The sequence below is a fragment of the Papaver somniferum genome, unplaced genomic scaffold (genome assembly GCF_003573695.1).
Source record: "Papaver somniferum cultivar HN1 unplaced genomic scaffold, ASM357369v1 unplaced-scaffold_115, whole genome shotgun sequence".
In the NCBI taxonomy this organism is placed as follows: Eukaryota; Viridiplantae; Streptophyta; class Magnoliopsida; order Ranunculales; family Papaveraceae; genus Papaver; species Papaver somniferum.
This window is the reverse complement of record NW_020620492.1, coordinates 1,694,942-1,720,568: the sequence shown is the minus strand read 5'-3', so window position 1 is coordinate 1,720,568 and position 25,627 is coordinate 1,694,942. Positions and strand designations below refer to the sequence as shown.

At 35.8% G+C, this 25,627-nt stretch overlaps 3 protein-coding genes across 3 annotated transcripts; 1 reads left to right on the top strand and 2 right to left on the bottom strand.

Annotated features, from left to right (window-relative positions):
• The first annotated feature begins 1,866 nt into the window (after positions 1 to 1,866).
• Positions 1,867 to 3,631, top strand: LOC113329230 (SWR1 complex subunit 6-like). Its single transcript, XM_026576192.1, has 5 exons — positions 1,867 to 2,180; positions 2,273 to 2,372; positions 2,470 to 2,725; positions 2,945 to 3,071; positions 3,500 to 3,631. The coding sequence occupies exons 1-3, from the start codon at positions 1,957 to 1,959 to the stop codon at positions 2,671 to 2,673; spliced, it is 528 nt and encodes a 175-aa protein (XP_026431977.1). The 5' UTR covers positions 1,867 to 1,956; the 3' UTR covers positions 2,674 to 2,725; positions 2,945 to 3,071; positions 3,500 to 3,631.
• LOC113329229 (laccase-12-like) lies at positions 3,238 to 5,928 on the bottom strand. The gene is made up of 6 exons (XM_026576191.1): positions 5,678 to 5,928; positions 5,410 to 5,561; positions 5,035 to 5,279; positions 4,794 to 4,922; positions 3,722 to 4,684; positions 3,238 to 3,610 (listed from the first exon to the last, which is right to left on the bottom strand). Exons 1-6 carry the CDS (start codon positions 5,825 to 5,827, stop codon positions 3,480 to 3,482), a joined length of 1,770 nt encoding a protein of 589 aa, XP_026431976.1. The 5' UTR covers positions 5,828 to 5,928; the 3' UTR covers positions 3,238 to 3,479.
• A 3,670-nt stretch (positions 5,929 to 9,598) lies between these two features.
• LOC113329218 (N-terminal acetyltransferase B complex auxiliary subunit NAA25-like) lies at positions 9,599 to 18,700 on the bottom strand. The gene is made up of 19 exons (XM_026576183.1): positions 18,352 to 18,700; positions 17,303 to 17,459; positions 16,954 to 17,072; positions 16,771 to 16,845; positions 16,460 to 16,553; positions 16,250 to 16,368; positions 15,422 to 15,492; positions 15,124 to 15,268; positions 14,856 to 15,025; positions 14,262 to 14,458; positions 13,960 to 14,090; positions 13,152 to 13,228; positions 12,950 to 13,024; positions 12,662 to 12,854; positions 12,076 to 12,195; positions 11,817 to 11,952; positions 11,491 to 11,534; positions 10,802 to 11,092; positions 9,599 to 10,646 (listed from the first exon to the last, which is right to left on the bottom strand). Exons 1-19 carry the CDS (start codon positions 18,496 to 18,498, stop codon positions 9,936 to 9,938), a joined length of 3,072 nt encoding a protein of 1,023 aa, XP_026431968.1. The 5' UTR covers positions 18,499 to 18,700; the 3' UTR covers positions 9,599 to 9,935.
• Positions 18,701 to 25,627: the final 6,927 nt, after the last annotated feature.

Here is a 25,627-nt window from a genome sequence, read left to right as displayed (position 1 = left end):
ATAGGGTAAATTGAGTAGAAATCATCAAAATGTGGTTTAAATGGAAGTTAAACTGGCATGTTCGGTTAGGAATAGTTTAAAAAAAAAATTAGTTTTGTAACCGAACATTCTGAAACCAAGAACACGAAGAACACTTCGGTTATCACGAATTTATTTTTTCGTAACCGAACTCCGAGTTCGGTTGGTTCGCAAAAAATAATTTTTACCGAACTCATTGAAAACTAGGGATGCACAAGACCCGCCCACCAAATCCAAACCCGCCCGTACCCGCTAAACCCGTGGTTTTTTAGTCCATACCCACCCGTTGTGGGTGCGGGGTTGGTTATGAAAAAAAAACCGTTGTCTGTGGGTGCGAGGTTGGTTTAAGCTACTACCCGCCCATACCCGCCCAAAAAACCCGCAGATTTTATACCATTAGATAAAACTAATCCTAGCCATCCATTATGAAACCCTAATACTAGTAGATAGGATAACTGATAACCCTCATTCACTTTCTACACTCTTGTCTATGTTCGGCCTCTCCTCTTCTTCCTCCTCAGTTTTTCTTCTTCACCTACGAACGAAAATTACCAGAAATCTTCACTAGAAATCAATAACAACAACTTCGAATCTTCACCAAAAATCGACAACAATCGAAAAATCAACAGATTCAACACTTAATCTTCATCTGTGAACTTAAGTAAAACATGTGTGTGTGAATGAGTACTGAATTATAAAGCGGGTCTAAGCGGGTTTAAACCCATACCCGCCCAACCCACAGCGGGCGGGTAACAAAACCCGCCCGCTGTTTGTGGGTGCGGGGTTGGTTTTGAAAAAAAAAAAACGCAATATGTGGGTGCGAGGTTGGTTTGATCTTATACCCGCCCATGTGCATCCCTATTGAAAACCAATATATTGTGTTCGGTTGGTTCGCAAAAAATAGTTTTAACCGAACTCCTCATTTAAAACCAATATATTGTATTTGGTTGGTTTGTGAAAAATTCTAAAACTAGTTAGTAACCGAACTCTACCCATAATAGACAAAAAAAAAATGTAACCGAACTGTTTTATTTTTCCCACTATGTTGAGTTATGAGTTAACCGAAGTTTGCCTACTCTGTTCAGTTTTTTCGCAAAAAATCTTGACAAACCGAACTCTTCACTAATTGCATACATGTTGAGTTCGGTTAGATATGCTGTTGGGTTAAAGTTTGCGAACCAACCGAACAGTACTCTGTAAATTTTATAAACAAAGTTCGGTAACATGCCTGTTTACCGAATGACTAAAACCTCCATTAAAGAGCGAGTTCGGTAACCTGCGTGTTTGGAAGAAGTAACCGAACTACACTTTCAGATGAGTTCGGTAACCTGTTCTTCACATAAGGTAACCGAACAAGCCCAAATCTACTCTAAAAATTTACAGTTTTTTGAAAATTTGGTGCAACTCAACCAACATTATCTAAGTTTGAAGCATACCTGGATACCCAAATACCCTTTCTCCGGTTGTGGTTGATAAAATCCATCATTTTTCATGTTTTTCTTCTTCGTCTTCTCTAACTTTACTCTCTCAATAATTTTACTTCTTTTAAAAAAAAACTCATCTGATTTTTTAATCTCACTAATTATCTTTAACTTAATCATCTCACTAATCATTACACTAACTATTATTAACACTAACTAATCATTATCCAAAATTAATCAGGAGGATAATTTAGGTATTAATATAAATATCTAGATAAGGGGTGACCTAGATTTACTTCTAATTGTCTTTACCCAAAATAAAACCATGGTCCCAGAAAAACCATGGTCCCAAAAAATGGTTCTTGAATAAGAGACCCAGGCCCAATAATTTCGTCTTCAACATTTATACTATACTCTTCCACTAAATTTCTTCTTCTTCATAAAACCTAGGGTTTCGTAAAATCTCTCACCACAAACCAAAGAACCAGAGATCTTCTGTAATACTGCCAGTAAAACTATGGAAGATGAAAACCCAAATGTCAATACTCGTCGTAGATCAGGTAGAACTCGAAAAGTTGCCACTAAAATGGTCGCTGCACTTGCCAGTACTGATAATCGAAATCAAGCTGCATTAGCTCGTCTTGAAGCCTTAGAGAATGATAATGCTGGTATGGAAACAGTTGAATCCAACGATGATGACGAAGCTTCACTCGATGATGATGACGATCATGGTAAAATTTCTTAATTTTTGATTTTGCTCATTAACTGTTTGATGAAAAGCCTGTATGCGTTTGTCAAAAATTTTGACTAATCAGTAGACTGATCTGACAGTAGGTTAAGCAGGCAAAGGGGACAAAGCGTAAGACTAGGCAGGCAAAGGCACTGGAAAATGCAAAGAAAGCGCCACGAACATTCGCAGAGCTCTTACATGAGGTAATGGGAACGAGCTGGAAGAAGTTGTATTGCAGATTTTGTAATTTATTCATTTTTAGTTGTAAGTTACTTAAATCTTGTTGTTTATGTGAAACAGGCGAACCTAGAGGCAATGCCTTCGCATGTTCCTAACTATTTGAAGGCTGCAGTTGGACCTCCTAGTTCTACCTGTCGACGCTATTTTTGTACTGTTTGTGGGTTTACAGCTAATTATACATGTGTGAGATGTGGTGTTCGCTTCTGTTCCTGTCGTTGCCAGGTTATACACAATGACACTCGTTGTTTGAAGTTCGTTGCCTGATAGTTCCTGCTCCACATCCTCGCTAGCTGAAGTCCACAGATCAAGTCAAATGGTACTCTGGAAAGTTAGCAAGCTATAAAATGTAGTTTCAAATCTGTTATTACTGTCTTTTCTATTTAAGTTTTGTTAATGTAACCCTCTTTGGTGTTTTATGTAAAAAACGGAAGTGTTGGCATTGTATACATGGTGTAGTGTCTAAAACTTTCTGTTAATGAAAAATCAACAGTGTTCGACTTTGCTATTGCCTTATAAATCTAAATTATTTGTGCAGAACTCGTGTCTACCAAAATGCTTTGAACAATTGCAGATACAGAAGGGTTGAACTCACACTTAGGAGATATCATATGGCAAAAGATCAAACCAACCAGATGATGCTTGTGAATGCGGCAAACAATTAGGTATGTTTTAGTGGTTCATCTGAAATGGGTTAATTCTTTTGCGACTCAGGATAGAATTGCTAGAGTCATCACATATTAGGCCTAATCATGAAGTAGGAAAGAATTATTTGAATTTAGTTTTGCTTTAGTATCATCCATTTTTTTAATCCATAGTAGGGTACACGGATACAAGAAAAGTAATTCAACTCGCAAATCCATTTCTCATATAGAGTCTACAAAGTAAATACAGCCCAAAAATAGAAGAAACGAAACATACTAGACTAGTAAAACAAATCAAGAACTAGGTGCCCAAATGTGGGAAACCCAAAACAGAGCTTATAACAATAACTGCTAACATGATGAATTGTGCTATTTTGGTAAAAATATATAGTGAGTTTGGAAATTTGTAAGTGCTCTGTAACAATGATCCTAACATATAGGAAGATCAGCAGGAGGAGGCTCTACGGACTGCAATTTTCCAACTCCATTCTCGACAAGGAACGCCATCGCCAAACCCCAACTAATATGAGTATCCAAGTGACAATGCATCAGCCAAACACCTGATTTTGCATAAGAACAATGAATAACAGAACACGAATTAGTTATAGATTACATCAAGAATAAATTGGACATCCAAACTCGTAGTACAAGTTTTGGGTTCAAAAGTTTACCTGGATTGTCAGCAGCAAATCGAATCACAGCCCATCCTCCTACAGGTACTCCAACAGTGTTACGCAGCGGTGGATCAACGAGGTTGAATTTTGAAGTATCTTTGTTGGCATCGAAATTCCCGAACCCCTCAGCAACGATGAAGAAGTCATAGCCATGAAGATGAATTGGATGGTTCTCGGCAGTCTGGATGCTTGTCCCCTGTAGCACTATTTGCACCCTAGATCCGTATTTCAACTTGTACAACTTAGTACCTGGAACTGGATTCCAGAGTGCGCGGCTCACATTGCCAGTGTAATCAAATTTTACTGGTGGTGCTGCTGGGAAATCAGTAGTGAAGACTCCTGGTATTCCTTGTTGTTGGGCTTGCAAAAGGGACCAGCTTGAAGGTAGCACAAACGAATGATTGTTCATGCTAGCGGTGAAACGAGTTCCATTTGGACCTTGGCAGCGTGAGCTCCTGAATCTGCGAGGGCAGGGTATGAGACCTAGCCCAACGGTGAAGAAGAGGTCCTCGTCAATCTCAGTTGGGACAGGAACTTTTCTATAGCTTCTAAGGCTGGTAGTGAAAGCTGTGGCAGTTGCTGTGTCATTGTAGGCAGGGAGATTTGGGAAGACTGGTGATTGTAAGGACTGGCCGCTGCAGGTTCTGCATGGTGACCCCTTGTATTCAAGAATTGCAGTGGTGGTGGTATTGTCAAATGGTGCACCCTGGGCACTGTTGTAAGCACGGGCAGCAATGTAATATCTTCCCACAGGCTGATCAGCCTTGATGAGTACGTCGGTGGTTTGACCAGGTCCAAGCAAGATGACTGAGGTGGTAATTGGTTTAGTGTAGGAGGCATCGGCTGAAACCACTGTTAACTTGTGGTTAGCAACTGCGAAGAAGAGGTCTTGGTTCAATGCCGAGTTGACTACCCGTAGGAGGATCGTTTCACCCAAAGCCACCGGTACAATAACAGTGTCTTCATTACAAAAAGGGAAGCTTTAATCAGCCCATAATAGTTCATTGTTACCAAAAGAAGCCGCATAGCCTCATAAAAGTTCATTTCTGTGGAGGGCTGTAAATCATACCTTTGCTGGAGCAGTTGTAGAGATCACCAGGTTGACCGTTGATGGTGTATGCATCAGAAATGTTTGGGGCACCTCCTGTTCTCCGAGCCTCGTTGATAACGTCTACTGGGTTGGAATTCCACCATTCTCCTGCAGATCGTGAGAAATTCAGTTAATCCAACTCATCTCAAGTCACTGTCTTGTTTCACTCTGATCAATTCAGTATAGACGAGTACATTCTTAGACGACAGGCGATTCTTACCAAGAAGAAGAGTCGATTCCCGCTTGGGTTTCGCGAAAGTGTAGGAAGTACCCTCTCTGGGATAGATAATTAGGGCACCATAAACTGTGGCTCTGAGCCATGAACTGTGAGCATGCCACCACAAAGTTCCTTCCTGTCCATCGATTGTGAATCTGTAAGTGTAGCTCTGTCCTGGTCGGATTGGACATTGAGTCACAAATTCCGGCCCATCAGCCCATCCTGTCCTCATCTGGCGAATCCCATGCCTAAAGAGGAAATTTTTAATTCTGTACTAGCTACCAGGTAAATACGTATGTACAAGCAGTAAATTGTAAATATAGGCATATTCATATGTTGTTTCAGAATATTTCCCCTGTTTTATATGAAAATTATTACCAGTGGATTGTAACGTTGTATCTAGCCTTGTTCACGACTTTCACAACTAGAGTATCGCCATTTTTCACATTTATAGTAGGTCCTGGAAACTGGCCGTTCACCGTGATTCTGTTATGGGTTCTGCACAGCCTCTTCACTTTTGTTGCTTGAACCTGCATTAGCATAGCAACACTCATTCATCATTTGCAAAGAACATATTCATAGTAAGATTTCAAACAATTAATCTTAGCTGACTGCAGAAAGATCAACTAATAAAAAGAATACGTACGATGAATTCATGATGATGAGTCTTAGGATGTCCGCCTATGATAGGATTTGCGTCTATGAACAACGGAGCTGATGCAATGAAGAGAATTAGTGCGAAGAGGAAGCTAGAAAACCAGTAAGTCATTGCAGTATGCTTGAGATGAACTTTCATTAATTTATTTTTTTCTTTCTATCAGTTTGTGTTTTTAAGTATCAGATGGCTAAACTTTCTGTATTTGTCGCGTTTAGCTAGTAATGCAAGATATAAGGACAAGGCTCATCTATCTATCTATATATAGAAGACACAACCACCATATAGGAGCTGGGGTTTGGGGTTGTTATTAGTTTGGCAGATTAGGTTTGTTTCAATGTGTAAGATGGTCAGAGTTGTAGAGAAATTTTAATTGCTTCAAATTATATCTCTTCTCCTTATTCATGAAGAGTTGGTGCAACCACTAGTTCCTAAAACTTTTTTTAACATACTTGCATGAATACTACTTCCTTGCTTCATAAGTCTTCTAAATTGTAAGAAATTTTCACAATCTTATTTTCTCATTTTTGACCACGAAACAAAAGAGATTCATTAACTTAACAAAATTTATACATTAGTACTTTTTGTAGGGTTTATATAACTTAAGAAACTGCATCATTCTTAATCTTTTACTAAGTCGCCTAGTTTCTTCACACGTTGTCCTGAAGAAAATAATGTAAAAAAGGAGGCGTTATTCCCTAGTATTCATAAAGTTGAAGCTGTAGATTCACACAAGCTGTCCAGAATTGCAACCAACAGTCTGACTGAAGTCACCTGACTCATGTGTATCTGACTCGATATATCATATGTCTCAAAAATACACGAGTTAGTCTCATGAGGATAGGACATTTTGTTATCCGACTCAAATTAATAAAAAAAAAACAGATGCTCTAATATCTGACTTGTGTTGACTTAGGGGTTGGCTCAGATCCAAATAGTGAGTCAAGTGCAAGCAAACACATGATAATTCCGTACACCAAATCTTTCTCATTCTCCAATGCAACAGCCAACTGTGCATATATTTATATGAGAAGTGCATATATAAACTGTCGCATCTTGTTGGCCATGCATGGGAAAGGGTTGAGGTTGACACTGTACCATGTAAACCATAAGTAGTATATATCCTTGGTTGCTTGTTTTTGTTCTTTTGACCTTCCATTTTGCAATCAAGAAAGCAAGAATAGAAAGGTCAATAAACTTCTAATAAAATCTCCTTCTAGAGTAGATACTTCATACTTTCATCAAATAAAAGACCTATAGTCAAAAGTTTTTCTTTTCCAACGTCTCCATTTTCTCACTAGCTAGATGGAGGTATGTAGCTAGAGACATAGGTTTCTTGATGAAATGTCAGTATTTTGTGGTTAGGGTAGTTACAATAAAGAGATATTATCATGAATTTAACAAACTTCTACCATTGAAGGTATGTTGAAAGCGGCTTCACAAAAAATGCTATCTACCTATTTTCGACAGTATGGTGATAAATGAATGGATGAGATTACACACACACAATGTCCATTTTTATACGCGCATTTATCCAAACATAACATTTAAACTTCTCTTAGTTAACCTGGTTCAAGATCACATGATGGGTAGGGCTAGTGATTAGCCGAAACTTTTTTTTTAGGGTTTCAGACTGCTAGAAGTTAAGTGATCGGTTTATAGAGACTTGGAGAGTATATGTAGGGTAAGAGATTTGTGGAGAGAAATAAGTAGAAATCATCGAAAATTACCGGTAAAAACACCTAAAATCATGGAGATATCTAACTATTTGCAACTAGCAGGCTGTTAGTGGGCTAAAGCTGAAACATAATGCAATTACCTATAGATAATTCACTTTTCTTACAAAATACACCCGGGCTATAGCCTCGTTCAGCCCCTCCTTGTAAGGTCTGTCCCTGGTTAACCATCTAGACTGTTGATTGATAACGATTTTACCATTTTACCATTCCACTAATAAAAGTCATCCATAATCTAGATGAATTTCAATCATATAACGGTTTTATCATTCTACCAGAGATACATCTATAATGCACATAAATATTCATTTTAAATAACGATTTGAAGAAAACATAATTGATCTGTGTTTGGAATGGACTAATGATCTACCACTACAACCGCCCTCACTAGACACGGCCCCAACAAATTTACTCTTTTCTCAGGTATGGATCATTTTGGATCCCACTGCCAATTTTCAATCATCTAGATCTTTTCTATGATTGCGACATCATCATTATCACCAAAATCTATGGGCAGTCAACAACCATATACATTAGTAGGTATTCGACTTTGATATGGTAGATTGATTATGGGGAAAAAAGACACCAAGAACACTGTTCGTGCCGTGCTCCACATCTATAGTTTTATACTCTAAATAGTCGTCCAAACTAGTACTAGTACAAGGCATTTCTTGTCCGGGCCAAATGAGAACACTTCCATCTGCTTCGTACTCTCATTTAGATTTGGACAAACAATTTGGATGAATGCTTCATTCGAAACAGGTATATTACATAACGATCCTTATCTATATTATCGTTATGTAACGAGCATTAATTCTCTAAAACTATAATTACAGGAGGGACCTAATTTTGTAGGAAAGCAACATATGGAAAATGTAGATGAGCTCCTCATTTGTTTATATTTGAGAGTCAGAAAGTGAGAACTAAATTTGAAAGCAACGACCCATTTCATTTACAATTCAAAGTATGTATATCCTATAATTAAATGAGGGAGATTCCTAGTTAGTTCATCAACCAATCAAATAAACTATTAACATCAAACACGAGCTGACTTAATAATTTATTCACATGATCTAGTATATTAGTTTGTTTTTGTTTCTAGTCTTCAAGTTTAGATCGGTTCTTCTGAGTTTTGGTTAAAAGGTGACGTTGAGAAATTTCAATACGTAACTTGAAGAAGAAGAAGAAGAAGACATTAACAAGAAAATGTCTTCAAACTTTTCTAAAAAAATTAATTAGTTAAATGTTGTTTGATTACAGTTATGTTATTTGTTAATTAGTTTAATAGAATCCTTTTCTAGATACCAGCTGCTTGTCTTATCTAAAGGATCACATCACATAACGAAATTTCATCAGTTAGGTGGTCTGTCCAAATGAACCTTTCTTATCAACATTTTTAGAAATAGGGGTGTTTTGTTTTTGATGATTATGGCTATCCTTTTCTGGTCATGTTCCGTTGGGATTTTGTTTTAAAAACATATTATGTGAGCCAAAGTTCGAATATCAAAAGGTTCAATTTTCGTGGGACGGAGAAAGTATGATAACATCAAGACATATCTGAAAATCAATCACAATGCAATCTAATTTTTTATGGGCCTTTAGGCCCATTAGTTTCCACGAAAAACTCCAGGAAATGGAATTGAGTATTATAGCAAGCGAGTACTACTTGAGATCAAAGCTAAGCCTATTTATAGCATAACATATTAGTTAGGACTTGAGTATTATTAAGACTTAGTTTTCAGGATTAATCAAGTTCTAAAACAGAAAAAAGGACATTAGTTCCAATTTCTTATTACTAACACTTGCTCGTTAAGGGAAAAAAAACCAAGTAAAAGGATATCATCCCTTCAAAGCTTCTTACACTAGCTATCTTGAAGATAAGTGAATATCTAATTATCTACTAGTAATGAATCTAATGATAACTCTATTCTTCCCTTTGAGTGAATGTATTACTATTAGGTGGATAAGTAAATACAAAGAAAATGAATCAGGATTAGGTGAATCAGTAACTAAATAGAATTACCACAGAAATATGCATGATTCTAAACCAACCTCTTTAAAAACAAAAACAAAACAGAAAAGGTAAATGGCCTGACAAGATGCTCCAGTTACTGACAGTGATGAGATGCTTAGATTCCTAACAGAAGTAATATTAAATCCACAATCAAAAAAAAAATGAGAAAAATGAAATTAAGCAATGCATTCAAAGAGCAGAAGTGAGATCAACAAAACTGAAACCATTAACAAACAAGAAAATCCCATCTATCTTACTTCTTAATGTACAGTTTCACTCCGCAGAAAAGAATTGTTTACGAAAAATCCAATCTAATAGAATAGGAAAAAAAATATGAAACGGAATGAATTACAGCAGTTGAATCTGCCTTCCTAAGGGACTTCGAGTAAAACACCACTGCCTACAATCACCACTTGTTGTATCTGGAAGCAGCATGGGAACAAGAATCTTCTCTCATCAGTGTATCTCTCTATCTTCTCTAGTAGTCTGTGGCATCTCTCTAGGATGATAACTGCAGAAGCTGTTGTTTCAGTGACTCCAAAAACCTCAGTTTCGATTCACAAATTCTTAAGGACTCCAGTAAAGTCTTCCTCTGGGCATTTACAATCTTCCTTAGTACATCTGAGGGTTTCCATGATTCTAACGATCTAGCAATATTAGAACCAAGATCGGCTGATGAGGGAACTATTTCCTGTAGAGTCTGGATAAAGTGCCCTGGACCTTCCCTGACTCCTCCTGGCTTTCTCTGGAGAGGTGTCAGTAAAATCTCCAACTTGTCATCTTCTGAAATGTCAAGCTCTCTCTTTATGACTGCTATGATTCCTTCTACTATTCCACAGGAAGACTGGATCGAACTGGAAATTGACTGGGTCATTTCAGAGGTCAGCTTAACCACTGGATGCTCACCTTTTTTATTCCTCCTCCTTCCAGAAGAAGACGATGCCCCTGAAGACTTAGGTGTAACTCGAATACACGATTGAATCACAAGACTCTTCCAAGCTATAGGTTCTGTAACAATCTGAACTAAAAATGACAAACAATTTTCTGGAGAGCTTAGCAGGGCTTGTGGCATGTCACTGAGCTTCTCTTGTGTGTATTTCTCAATCAGAGTATCCACCATTTGTAATGCACCAGCATCATTTAAACTCAATCTCCATGAAGCCACAAAAACACCAAAGGTCATCAAACTCATAATATGTACAGGAATATCCTGCCATGATAACAAAATTGGGTTAGGTAAGGCACGTAGGATCAGATTGTGAAATTGATAGACAGATAATTGCAATCTGTCGATGTTCCAGCTCTCATACCAAATCATTCTCAAGTGACTATTAGCAGAAAATCAACTTAAAAGAAAATCCATACCCCCACTGATCTTTGGCCACTTGAAATTTCAGCAATCATGCTGGATGCAACATCAAAAGACAAGTCGAGGCTTTCTGCAAATCGCACAATCAGAGCAAAAATTTCTGTCTGGGCAGCTGTTTGAGATTGCAGCTGACTGGAATCACTGGGAGAGTCGGTGGCTTTTCCATATTCCTTGAGTAACGATGCACACTGGATAGAGAGATAGATCAAGCGGGGAAGAAGGGACCTCCTTTCAACAATTTTACGCCAGTTTTTTTCCCTATCAGGCTTATCTGAATAATGCTGCCACTGAATAGAACATGGAAACAGCTCAGTGATTTCACGGAAAAAAAAAAAAAAGAGGGAAGAAAGCATTAAACAAAATAAATGCTTTACGAAACAGCATCTTAGGATTTTTCTTTTTCTTTTTTTTCAGGTTGATGCACTCTTTCATTGGAACATAATTTCCTGGAGTCTTAATTTCATTTACTGGTTATCAATGTTCTTAGGCTCTTACTAATTATTACATCCTATGCCCAAATGAGTGTGATGACTAGACATGTGATATTTGTGAAGTTTGGTCTTAAAGGTGCTTCTGTTTGTGATATTCTGTGTGCTATTCAATGCGAGTCTTGGCAAGTAAAACCACCAGGAAAAAATTGCTTCTAATTAACTGAATCTAATGGATAGAATAAAACTTACTATACCTTGGTTTCTCGAATACCAGCAACTGCATCTTCATTAAATTCACCTGTAGGAAAGAAATATGCAGTCAGATACAACCTAAACAAATCTTACCAGATGAATAAAAACATTTAGTTTCTTAAAACTGATCTATGGTCAGATATATGAATAATCTGGTTCCCATATCTATCCACTTTGTAACCAAGTTTAGCGCGAAAAATAAGCCAAGGAATGAACAGTCTAGAACCTAAAGAATTGTTGGTCAATTGACCTAAAAGTATGACCAGAGAAAACAAAGACACGCCAAGAAAGATGTACTTCATGCCAAAAACAGAAGAAAGATACCTACCTAAAAGATAATTGCAATCAGGAGTGGGTGTCCACCAAGGTCGTGACTGTGTATCATCATTGAAGGTCAAAGACTTGCATCTTTCTTCACAGAGCTCAAGCAATTCAATACCACAATTCGAGCTCTCAAGAACACTCTACATAGAGAGGACAGTTTTTTTAATGATATCACATCAGGTTCCACTTCTTTGTGAATGTTTCTGTTATCCAATATATTTCTACTGGAAGAATGTAAGATAAGTGTGACACAAAAATCTAACCTGTACTTCGTCAATGTTATCTGCTGTCTGCTTTATTTTTAAGACGGAACTTTCAACTTTTGACATCAAATACTGATGAGAATGTTCCAACCTCTCTCTGAACTGAACAAACTCGACCGCCTAAAAGGTTACGAATTAACAATGTTATTCCATATTTAATATCAATGTCAAGATCAAGAAAAAGATGGCTGAAATAACAGAAGTAAGACACAAGCATCAAGGCCAAAGGTACACACAAGCACTCATAGAATGCAAAATAACATAAGTAATTGCAGTATAACTTTTAATGATAACAATATCGAACGCTTATGCTAGGAGATGTAGGTTTGAACTATTAAGACTGCAGACTACAGCAGAACTTTTCACACTGAATGCATAATAAACCTTACAATAAAATATATTGATAATGTGGTTCTATAAGAAGATATAAGTAAATGTACAAAATGAGAAAAGGTATAGAAAAGTGAAAGTACATTTATTCCCGACCATGTACTACGTACGATGTTCCATCCCAGTACCCCACACCACAAGGGAAAGAAAAGAGGAACAAAAACGATAAATATTCTGAGAAGTTATACTTTCTTACTTTCGTGTAATTACGATGCCGGTACGCAAGAAAGATGAAGTCTGGAGATTCTTTAAAATGGTCTTCCATAAAGCTTATATAACCATGTAGAATCTCAGCTAAATCAGCCCAATGCGTTGATAACAACATCTGGGGCACAATGTGATGCCAGACTGTTTCCAGTAGGATGTTTTTGATATCAAGTGTTTTGTACCTATGAAAGAGGAACTGTTTACTTAGGAGCGACAGAACTGAAAAGTGCAACCTTTCTCAACGAATCTTGATTAAAATAATAAAAAGTATACAAACCATTCATAGGCCAAAGGAAGGACACCAAAATAAGAGTATAGGTGCACCAATAAAGTCTTGTACTGCCAATAGTTTCTGCAGAACAAGAGAAAGTTACTGAGTATACTCAATAGACATAAACTCTGGAAAATAAAGTAATCAGTTAAGTTACATGAGTAGACCCCTAACATATGAATGGAAGATGTAATATGCGAGATCTTACCTACGTATATTCAAACCGAATTCCAGAACCACTATGGCTTCCACCAAATAACCAAGTTGACGGGTACGCCAGAACAACTATCAGAACCATAAACAAGCGGGGGGTCAAACTTTAAACTTTAAATTAAGAAACCCTAGTTAGTATAAACATCGTTCACCATCCTTGTAGAGGAGTATAAGCATATCAACTCAGACGTAGATTTGGGGGGGTTGGGGACAGTGAAACAGATAGGGGAAAAATCAGCATACAAATGTGTACATAATAGATTCCAGTCATTTTTACAGGTTTGGGGTTCAGATACCGAGTTTTAATTTTTGGTATTCATTATATTACGGAAAGCTTATGTAAACAGAAAACCATAGAAATAACTACTCCAACAGAGTGAAGCAAATCATGCTGTATCATATGCTTTAGAAATGACAAACACTTCTAAACCACTCTATTAAAAGAAGGATTAATTAAATTTAATCCCAAACACAGCATCACCTTGACCTAACCACAACAATTATGCCGAAGCTGGTGACATTGAACTTAATATTTTATATATATATATATATATATATATATATATATATATATATATATATATGCCATTAGAAAGAATACCCATGAATGCATACACTTGTAAAGAGAATATGAAGCATGCTTCACCGGATAGCATATCACTGATCTGAGGACTCGGAGGTTAGCATGTTTAATTATGTCTTCTAAAACACATAAGCATACTCTATTGTACAACTTCCTACAAACAAATCAATATAACCTGAACAGTTTAAGAAATAGAAAGAATAATGAACTTGTGGAATACCTGAACCAGCACATTACACGCCATACACAGAAGTTCTTGTCCCTGCACAGCTTCTTGGGGATCCAAGTTCTTTGAAAGTTTAAGCATTTCTCGATACAAATCTCCTCTGTGTACATTAACTTTTTCGGTATCTGGTGAAGGTGTACAGTCCAAAAATACTAATTAGTGATATAGCTTAATTCAAATATATGAACCATGTTACATACAATATGATATCGAGCTAATAGGACTTACTGAGTATGAAAAACAAAAACTCCTTTAAAAACAAACATCCTTAAAAAATAAACATGGAAGAGTCTCACCCTGCAAAGGTTGCTTAAACATGAGCCCAAACCACTCTCGTACTCCTGAGATGGTGACCATTTTATTAAATGCTGCTACGGACTCCTCTTTAGTTGTCATTGTGAGAAGATTATCATGTAGCTCAAACATTTCGTCCTTGGAAAAGTCTTGGAGGAACATCTCAATATCAAAGACGAAGCTATGTAAGTGACCGAACCTGCATTTTTCCAAAATATTGGCTTCAAATAAGAACGTCATCAAGTTACTGTCATAATTGCAAAAGAAAGGGACTCTTGGCAAGGCGACATACTAGAGTACCAGACTTTACTTCTTTATATAAAAGGTAAAGGGACTAATACTAACGTGTAGCTCCTTACAAAATCATTAGGCAGTTCACAGGTGATATTCAAGAGAAAATTCAATGAATAGCAAACAAACTGAACAACATGAGCAACCAATACACACTTACCAAGAGACTGATTATCAGGAGTGTCAGGAGAAATTTGATAAATACAGTGCAATCTAAACCCTCCATACAATGTTACTTTAACAATAGCTCAAACTGTTAGAAGTGCAGGTAACAAAGAAAGAAAGAGATGAAAGACAAACTACACCTTTTGAAGTAATCGTAAATAGCCTCCTTCATCTCATTATCCTTCCCACGAAGACGTTTTCTTCTTTCAATTTCTATTTTCGCCCAGTAAGGGCCTCTCATATTCATCGACTCAGTAACTGCTGGTAAATTTTGTATAAACCCTGATGCTTGTGCAATCCTTGTATCAAACTGTGTATCCATTTATAAGAAATCAGTATATATAGTAACATAAGATGAAGTAAAAAGAAATATGTGAAGTAACCACTATAACATAAAAGGGGGCCTACTTCTTCATCAGATAAATGATCTAACTTGCAAGCAACAATTCTTGGTGGAAACGTCTGAGGACCACTGGTGGTCAAAGAACACCATCTGCTATCATCCTCCAACAAACAGCCTAAGTAGTCTAAGAAACACTCCCAATCATCATTGCTGTAACAAATTAGGACAGAGGATTGTTAGATATGAGGCATCCACGAATGTCTACACCAACTACTTACACCTAAATTAACCTATATGGCATGAACAACCATGTATGGATAAGCTAACACTTCTTCCTAGAATAAAAGAATTAGATGAGCATACCACAATTGTAATATTCTCATGAAGACCTCAGCAGCAGCAGCATAGTCACAGGCACGAGCGAGAAGCCTTCCCTGTCAACTTGAAGTCAAACGGTAGAAAAGAAACAAAGATATCTTATCTTAGATATAAATTCAGATCAAAACATACTAATCAATGAGGGATATCATAATATACTATGTACCATTTCTGACTCCTCCGTACATTTAGCCCCAAACCTAGCCAAGTACCCAGTCTCTACCACGAGTCCACGACAGAACTTTCTCATAAGGAAAAATGTATATGTAACTGACGATCTTAAAATGATATGAAATTTAGAAATAGTTTGTGTAACCCTAAGCTATCATATTATTAGTCTTCCTTGGTTGGATTCCCGGTACTAAGTTTGTTCTTTGAATCAGGCATTCTTTTCGTTAATGCTACCAGTAGCAAATCCTGTATGAGATTTCACCATGACAAATGTAAAACTAACTAGTTAGTGCAAATACAATGTATACCATGACAAATGATAAGATCAACTTTAACTGTGTGTTTATACTAGTGAACTAGGAGGTACAGAATTAATTTAAAATGACATATTCCAGAACAAACCAAACAGTGAAAAGAATTATTGATCATCTATCTAGATACCATGTGCAAATCTAGTAAATCCACTCACGCAAAACATGTCAAAAAGAATTATAAGAACTCAGACAGTCCCACTTCAACAGTAAAACTCTAAAGAAGACAAAGATAGGGTACAGAATCATTGAAGTGTGATGCACAATCAATTTGGTTTGGTTGGCTACAAGCCTATAATCTCAAACAGGAAGCAAAAGCTTCAGAAAGTACCTCTATACGTAGTCTGTCAACTTCAATCACAAGAAGATTTGGACCAGATTCAAGGAGAACTTCACGCGCAATGTCATACTTGCCTTGCTGTTCCAGTACAGAAATATGCACCAGAAGGGCTACAAAAGAATTTAACAGCCATTTGCATGTGTTATCTTTAGAAGAAGAAGAAAAAAAAAACAGAAAAAGAAAAAGAACAGAAGAGCACACCTTCTGGTTCAAGCAAGCTATGAGCAACAAGATGCTTCTTGATCAAGCCTTCTGCTAAAGGAAATAAATCGGCACCGTTCGTACCATGAAGGACCTGCCACAAGCACCAAAACAAAAGAAAACTTTTTAAGCACTGGTAGTCATACAAAAAAATATCTATTGGCTAAACCTTTAGATCCGTATTTTTCCTTGAACCATAGTTGAGGATTCATGTATCCAATAAACAAGTTGCTGGACCCATGATTCTGCTGTTGAACTAATAATTGAACTTTTTAGTCTTCATATAACACTAATCACGCTTAGTGGAGAACCTGTAATTGCATGCTGCAAAGAGCCCACATCAAATACATTTCTTCTCCAGAGAGTTTGTACATTTTGAGGGCCGTCTGCCAAGAAATATGGACGTAATTAAATATATTAAAGGGTTATTTTTCTTTCTTTTCTTTAAAAGTACCAAACTGGGAATTGCTGCAGGCTTATGGACTAAGTCAAACCTGTTGCTGCTTCAAAAATGCGGACACACGAATATAACAGTTGAAGAGCCCGTACAACATCTCCATACTACTCGGAACAGTATCAGTAGCATACTCGTAACAACTAATCGCTATATCCACTGCAATATTTATCAAGAACGAACAAAAAATTAAAAATATCCATTTTCACAAGTAGCACAGGCTGTGGGCCGAGTGGTGTAGCTGTTGAATGAGTATCTTTAGCACAAAAAATGCCTAATCTCAACGAAAATAATAAATAATAGCACGATTTTTTATGCTTCTTTAAGGAGAAGTTGATTTAGAGACTACTAGAACAAGACATCCTAGAACTTAAAGAACATTTACTTACTTCGACCAAGTTTTTGACAAACAGCATGTACAGCACTGACCATCTTATCGTCAGTGAGAGCTGGTAGGTCTTTCAACAACTTTTCTCTGGCTTCTAAGCACCACTGTAATGCTTCTTCATGTTTTCCCATTTTCTCCCCTACAAGAGCCTTCAATGCCTAAAATGAAAGACAATTTACAGAAAGGTGAAAATTGTCTCCAATTCTCTAAAGAACAGATACATAGATTACATGGAAGAAATTGATTAAAACAAGAACCAGTTAAACTTATCAAAGTCAAAGCAAAGCAAGTTTTGTCTTCAAGATTAAAAAATTTCGTAGATAGATCTAAAGAAACACAGAAGTTACTTTCATATGACCGGTTCTTGAAACAGTAAGGTAAAAATTACATCGAACTAACCGATGCAGTGACAATACAGTAAGATGCAGGAAATCAGAAATCCAATCAAAAGAAAAAACTACTGAAACAGTTGCTTCTACTAAATTGATAGCAAGATTTCCTAAATTAAAACAACAGCAACTTAATCTGAATCTTGAGAAACTTAATCAAATTCTTGACTAACTTAGATTCACAAAATTCATAGCAAAATTCCTTAAATCTAAACCACAATAGCTTATTCCAGTTCTTGATTATCTCAAAATCTCACTACTATCATAACACTGCTACTACCACACTACTGAAACAGTTGCTTCTATATTATCATAATCCGATTCTATCTACATTATACAGCAGTAATGGTAAAAAATCTTTCTCAAACTCCACCTTCATCAGCTTAATCCGATTCCAAACTATCCTAATCCGATTCTTGATCATCCTAATCCGACTCTCCGTCAACTTAATCAGAAAATCCATCTCAAACTCCACCACCAACACAAGCCAAAAATTAGGTCGCAAGAACTCAAAAACAAATTCCTAAATCTCCACCAACAACAACTTAATCCGTTTCTTGATCAACTCAAATCCAAACCGATTTACACAAAACTATAAACAAACAAACCGATTCTTGATGAATTCGTATAGATTACAAAGAAAAAACAAAGTTAAACTTACCGGAATGTAAGCAGATTTAGCGAATTTAGGTTCTAATTGAACGATTTGCTTCATAGCGTTCCTGTACTGTGCATTCTCAAAATCGGTGACAATCGGACGAATCTTCCTCTCCGGTATACCGCCATACGTTCTCTGCGCCATTCCCATTACCAAGAAGAAGAACCAATTTCTAGGGTTTTAGTTGCAGAGAAAAAAAAATTCTAGAAGGAAGATGAAGAAGGAAAATGAGAGAAACGAGGAATTTTCTAGAATTTTTCCTTTTTAGTGTGATTTTTAGTAGACTATATGGGGACTATTTATAACCTAAAGTGCGGCGGGAAAGGGAAGAAGAAAATGAGGTGAGGTTGAAGAGAGATTCTGTTTCTCCGTTTCATTACACGTGACTGGGATTTTATATCTCTTTCATTTGCAGGGATTGATGATTGATCGGATGAATCATAGCCGTTCAGATTTGATCTCCGGAAGGTTCTCGATGGTTTGGGGTTCCGGCACTGCAAGCGTGACGAGAAAGTCACAAAATCGGACTCGTGAATATGTTTGAGAGGGTGAACGTCATGATTCGAGAGTTCAGAATTGATCTTACGGGGTTATGTTTACGGACCTGTGAGTATTTTCTTTTTGTGAGAGTCCCCATGGTTTGTTCAGTTGGCAGGGACAGAACCAAAATTTATACGCTTTTAGGTCATAAACTCTTCTGACATACACGAAAAAACAAAAAGAAAAAAAAATGACCAATATGATAAGCTTGTAATTTGAACTAATATAAAGCTGGTAAAAAAATATTATCATTTTCACGATAACATTATTGAACTCATCCGGAATACGTCAATTTCAGCTAAGTGCATATTGATGTTAATAGCCGATATATTACACTTTAATCCCGTTAACAATACGAATTTTAGTTTTACTATAATTTTTTACACCCACCATCTAAAAAAGAATAAAAAAACCCATACCCTTTTTTGTCTAAAACTTAGAATGCAATCGGTGCAAGTGACCACATATACACCCCTTCCCTTCGTCACTGCCAGTTGGGTACCTTTTTTGTATGTCACTTTTGTATAGATGAAATATCGATTTGAGAACAACAATATGGATAAATCGTAATTAGGATGCATTAAGTTTGATAATTAGTTGGTTGTTCATTTTTGCTAGAAAAGTTGTCGGCTGATTGTTATTGAGATGAGTAAATCGGTTGGGATGAATGTCATCATTCGGGATTAGCAATGCCAATCCATCAATGGCATCTACTTAGACTAATATCTCTTGGATGATGTATTATTAGAAAAGTGTTGCAGTATTCTAATGTTGAGGAACTATGCAACTAGGATTTTTTTACCGAGATACGAAAGAAAAGAGAATAAGGGTTTTTATTCATTAGATACGAGTTACATAATACGTAGATTATGGAAAGGAGAGGGTACCAAGTACACCATCAACTTTTCACTTGGGAACATGTATGGACAAAACATAGTACGATCAAATGTAGGTCAAAGCAAAGACCCTCGAAGAAGATTGTATATAGATTTTCTCTATTTCTCTTCCAAAATCAATATGTATAGACCAAAGGTCTTTGTACGATTGTGTATAAGAGTTCTTGAACGATCTCAATATCCAAAATCAATCTAGTCGTATCCGAATTAAGAGGATCCAAATTCAAACAAGTATGAAACTTGTAACCTATCTTTCAAAATATGAATTAAACAAGAACTAGTCTTGTTTTTTATCTCAAATAATAAGGACTTAAACTATTTATATTGATTCGTACTTGTGTTATTCCTACTATAAAGATAAACAATATAATGCGGAAAAGGAAAATACAAGACACCTGAAATTTTGTTAACGAGGAAAACTGCATCTACACAAAAACCCTGAGACCTCGTCCAACTTTGAACACCACATTGTATCAAACCGCTACGGACACTAGACAACAATCAGACTTCATACTGGAAAACAGTTGAGAACGAATTAACCCTCCAAGCAATTCAGCTGCAGTCACGTTTCTTATGGCCCTTGAACCTCGCAAAATTCTGCGCATTTGAGCCCCTTGGATGACGTCCTTTACATCCTAAGAGTTGCTTCAACCTCAGTGAATACTTTTGTTACCTATCTATGTCTAACAGACTATCCCATTTGATTTTCCTTTTGATATGTTTCAATCTATGTTTGGAAAATTGTTTGCAGTATACATAGTCTAACAAATTACATCTGCCTTTATTTTTAAAAATGTGTGTACTCGTTAAGAGTCCACCTCAAAATTTTGAAATTATTGATATTTATACTCTTAATATCGATTTTGTTATGCCACGATTAAACTCTCATAATATCATTTGCTATTTTAAGTTTTTGGATTTTCCTATTTTATGGCCTAAACAATTGAAGTTGTAGCATTCAAAGTATATTGTTCATTGGAATGGATGCTTGCAATACTTGCCGAATTTGATGGAGAGTTGTTAAAAAAAAGGGAGGACATAGTCTTTCTTATGCCCACTACTTTGATGTTGGTTTGAATTTTTTCAAGCGGGTGAAGGATATTGGAGTGACTATTCGGAAACATGCATAGTCTAGTGTTAACATCTTGGAGGATACAAGTGCTTGCCTACAAAAGTTTCCAGAAAGCTTTTAATGCGAAATATATGCTAAATAATGATCTTCGTCATCGTTCTCGACCTTATGACCCTGGTGGCAGTGGTGTTTATCTTTATATACCAAACTCAAGGTATCTGATCGATGACGGTCTTCGTCGTCATTTCCGACCCTATGATCCTTACAAGGGCATTTGTCTCTCTAAATTAAACTCGAGGTCGAGTTCTTTTCAAGAAGGGGCCCTGATGTAGGACATCATACTCATAAAATCTTTATTTCGTATTATAACTTATTATTAGGTTTTCCTTTTCCTAGTTCTGTTTATTTGTTAATTAAGGACTTCCTTTTCCTAGTATTATTAATTTATTTCCTTGTTTATTTTGATTTTTTTTAGTTATAATGCTTTTAGGAAATATTGAAGTCAATATAAGAATGCCTAGTATTGCCGAGAAAGGTTTTCCTAGTTATAATGTTTTTCGTCGTTGTGGGGTGAGTTCTTCGATCTTTGATGGCTGGTTCGTGGCTTGCTATTCTTGATTCAAAAACATCAACGATTCGGTCTATAAGTTTATGGGCAAAATACTCCTTCCTTTCAAGAGCATCTCTTTTCAAGGAAGAATACAATCAAATCAAATGGTCGGAATTATTTTCGGAATATACCATCATCTCTCCCTTATACATAATCAAAAAATGGGTATCTCTGCGGTTTATTGCTCTTTCTCTTCGCGATCTACTTGTAGTTGATATCCTTATTTGTATTGGGGTTTTGATTATCTTGATATTATTTATGTATGTTGATGTTTTTGTTAATCTTGTAAATGAACATCTAAACACTATTTTGATTTGAACAAACTGAAATTTGTTGATTGACCAATGAAACAAAAAAAAAAAAAAGTATTATCGAGAAAGCTAATAGAATTCTACGACTATTTGATTAATATCAAACTTATTTTCTTATTCAGTAATCTTTACTTTGTTATTGCTTCTGTGAATCTATTGATCTCACACTAATTTTTATTAGTGTTTGTATTTTTGATTCAAATCATACGTTTCCGGTGCGTTACACTCCCTTGAATTGATAGTGAGTATCACTTTAGTTTAATACAACTAAGATAAACTAATGTATATACAACAATATTAATATATACGCCCTCCGTCCCATCAAATATGACTTATTTCAAGTTTGCACAATTCTTAAGGTAAAGATGGGGGAAGGATTTAAGTATTGTTTCCAATTATATCCTCATGGATTACAAAAAAGTAAAATTCAGATATGACATATATCAATCGTCGGAAAGAATTTAAAAACACATACTTAACGAATATTATAAACATGGCTATCAAATTATACATATTTTTTATACTAAAATTTAATAAAAATAATACATATATCAAAACGGTAATTTTAGAAATATGGCATTTTTTTATCTATAAGGGTTAACCTTAGAGGGACACAAATTTAAAATGAAAAGTTCATATTTGGTGGGATAGAGGTAGTACAAGATAACCTTCAACACTCTCTTAATAGATATATTAATAATACTAACATCATAATAATCTTCATCAAACATTAATAGTTGCAACATCATCATTGATTACTTGTCACCATACTCCATTAGAGCAAGGATACTTATTTTTCATCATCATTTGTTTCTTCATAAGCGTTCGCTTGCTAGTACTTCAATTTTTCACGACGGAATTTTTCTACATGTCTAAATTTCTAACAATGATAGCATTGTAATGGCTTCTTATTGTTATCCGTGTACCAAGAATCATTAGTAACATAACTCGTGCTCTTGCAAATTGAATATGAAAAAGAATTATGACTAAAATAACCTTTATTCCTTCCTTTTTCATAGCTATGACATAAGAGCACTCTCATAATTTGGTAAACTTCTACCTGCATCATGTTGATTTATTCATTTCTCATGAGAAAACAATGACATGTGTAGTTCATCAATTAAAAGAACGTTTAAATCCTTTGATTCTTCTATTAACCAAACCACGTAGTTCAAATTTATAATAGTAAAACAACGAAGTATCTTCTCAACCACGGTAAAATCGATAAACTTTTCCCATGAACTCTCACTCCGTTGACAATTGTCATTGTTCTCGTGAAATAATTATTAAAAAACTCTCCTGAACTCATTCGAAGTAAATCAATCTCCGAACGAAATGCTTGAAGTTGTTGCCTTTTAGCCCTTGTCGACCCTTAATACTTCTTGTTCATGGAATCCCAAATATTCTTGGAAGTTTCTTTTCATAGAATTGTTTCCAAGATTGAATGATTTATCGCCTGAAAGAGATAGTTATTTTCCCTCAAATCTTTCAACTTCAAGCTTTCAAGTTTGGCATTCTATGTGGTAGATAAGACAACATCTTCTGCTGGTTTCATTACTTACCATTTATTATAATTATCATTCATAATAATAGAAAATACAATACAATAAAATAAATAATGTGAAAAAAAACATCCAAACCTTAACGAATTTCATCAGCATTAGATATGGAAAGCACAAGGAGAAACAAAAAGGAAAAGAAAATGGAAACCGGTTTGAAAATAGAAACAGGAGGGAGTCTCAGCTATGGAAACCAGAAAAGAATTACAATTCCAGTACCTGTTTTTGATTATAAAAGCCAGAGACTCGTGTAGAAATGCATCCCATTCCACCATTACTGATTTGATCGCTCTTGTTCTCTCTCTTCTAATCTTCATGGCAATGGTGGTTCAGTCTTTTGACGTTGAGGTACCTCGACACTAGCATAACAATAATGGCGATGAAGGTGAGTTTATAACTACAACTCTGATAAGGGTCTCTTCCGATAGAATTCCGATGAATGATCTCCAAAATTGAATTAGTAGCAGTTCATGTTTATTTAGGACAGGTTAATCCGAGTCGTCGTCACTCATGGAAGAATCCTTTTCATTCCTTCATACCCGCCCAGGCACTAGGTTGGTCGCCAGCACCATCACATGGTTTTCATTACTAGTATTTTTAATTACAGTTTAATCTTAAAAACCCAAGAAAATCAAAAAACCCAACAAACAAACAAAAAAAAAAAACCAAAAAAAAATCTAGCTCTATTACTACTTAGATTTTTTTTCTTTTTTCTTTTTCTCTACTTTTTTTCCTTCATCCTTTTTGTAACTTTATTTATTTTTATATATAATTCAATAGTCCTACATGGGCTATCAACAATTTAAAAAAGAAATCTTATTTGATCATCTATCATTTTAATGCTTGGTTCTTTTCATGTTGCACTTATCTTTCTCAATCCCATCATATCTGCACCAAACATCAACTAATTGTTGACCATCCCAAAGGTACAAAAGCCTAATTGGTAAAATAATAATAATAATAATAATAATAATAACATGGACCCCTAGCTCAGCTGGTCATCCCCGTTCCTCAAAGTTTCATGCGCTCTAGGAGGTCCAGGTTCCTAATGATGTAATATTGCAGGAATTAACATGGACGGTAGAGTTAGCTTGCCCCCCTTGTGACACAATCTCAACCCCCCTCCCGCTTCGTCTCCCTTGTCTAGGTTACCCATGAGGCTCGCTGGTAGGTTAGCACGGCAACCTGTTCAATTTATGTAGCAGTGCGTTGTTGGAGCTTAGCTTGTTAGGCTTCCAACTAGTTAATGTAATACTCTTTAAAAAAAATAAAAAAGATAAAATAATAAATAAATAATAATAAATGCCAAGAATGCCGCAAAATTTCTGAAAAGAAAACAAAGATTCAACCTAAATCAGACTTCAACTTCTTTTGCACAACCAGAGAAATCAACCAACCAAGGGACTTCAGGAAGGAAGCCAAAGTTGAAAATGGACAAACAAGTAGAATGGTCTAATACGACTTGCACCCTAAAAAATAATGGAAACGTATGTCCATATGAGATAGTTAGCTCCCTAAAAAATGTGTCTTCTAGTTGTGTTTCACGGAGGAAGCAAGCAGAGAGTAAATACTACCTCTCGTCCACGAATACTTCTCCGAATGAAACTACAAGAGCAGCTTACTATAAACCATCAATTCAGTACATTTTTCTACCAATACAATAGCCGCAACATCTGGTCATTTGTTTCATTAGGTGACTATACATTATATGGTGAAACGTATAAGATGGATTTACAGGCGGTAGTTGCTAAGAAGAGATTTCGATTCTCTAGATCACCATTTCAAATCTAATTCCAATACCTTTTTTTTATATAAAAGCCACATCATCTAATGTTCTTCCTTCGATTTTCTCAATAAGGATCTTTTTTTTGCTGTCATCTCGACTGAAAATCTATTCCTTTTAGGTTGAATTCGTTTGCTCATGTGCATTAAATTTATAGATACATTATAAGAGAATTGTCAAGGCTTGTATTAGTTTTAATTTTAATTATTTGTGGTGGTTATTGTTTTTTTTTCTCACTATTCTTTTTCTGTTATTATGTACAAAATTTATTAGTTCTGCGCCAAGTTTCTCAGTTTTTGTGTATTAATCTTTAATATACATTATTACATACTTGTTAATGCTTTTATTATTTGTTAATTTCAACTATTCGTGTTGGTTGTCATAGTTTTTCATCGGTTTGCACAATACGGCTATCTTTTGTCATTTTCACCCAAAATAATATTCCTTTTGAGCATGTTACCTTTACCTTTACATTTATGTATTAATCTTTAATTAACATTCTTAAGGG

What these genes read in the sequence shown, in the direction of transcription:
- LOC113329230 (XM_026576192.1), top strand. Translation starts at nt 1,957, where the DNA reads ATGGAAGATGAAAACCCAAATGTCAATACTCGTCGTAGATCAGGTAGA. An exon ending in GACGATCATGGTAAAATTTC is followed by an intron (nt 2,181 to 2,272) that starts TTAATTTTTGAT and finishes GATCTGACAGTA; the next exon opens with GGTTAAGCAGGCAAAGGGGA. An exon ending in TCGCAGAGCTCTTACATGAG is followed by an intron (nt 2,373 to 2,469) that starts GTAATGGGAACG and finishes TATGTGAAACAG; the next exon opens with GCGAACCTAGAGGCAATGCC.
- LOC113329229 (XM_026576191.1), bottom strand. Translation starts at nt 5,827, where the DNA reads ATGAAAGTTCATCTCAAGCATACTGCAATGACTTACTGGTTTTCTAGC. An exon ending in CTCATCATCATGAATTCATC is followed by an intron (nt 5,562 to 5,677) that starts GTACGTATTCTT and finishes ATGCTAATGCAG; the next exon opens with GTTCAAGCAACAAAAGTGAA. An exon ending in GGAATCGACTCTTCTTCTTG is followed by an intron (nt 4,923 to 5,034) that starts GTAAGAATCGCC and finishes CACGATCTGCAG; the next exon opens with GAGAATGGTGGAATTCCAAC.
- LOC113329218 (XM_026576183.1), bottom strand. Translation starts at nt 18,498, where the DNA reads ATGGGAATGGCGCAGAGAACGTATGGCGGTATACCGGAGAGGAAGATT. An exon ending in ATTTACGATTACTTCAAAAG is followed by an intron (nt 14,459 to 14,855) that starts GTGTAGTTTGTC and finishes GGAAAAATGCAG; the next exon opens with GTTCGGTCACTTACATAGCT. An exon ending in GGCATCGTAATTACACGAAA is followed by an intron (nt 12,196 to 12,661) that starts GTAAGAAAGTAT and finishes GTAACCTTTTAG; the next exon opens with GCGGTCGAGTTTGTTCAGTT.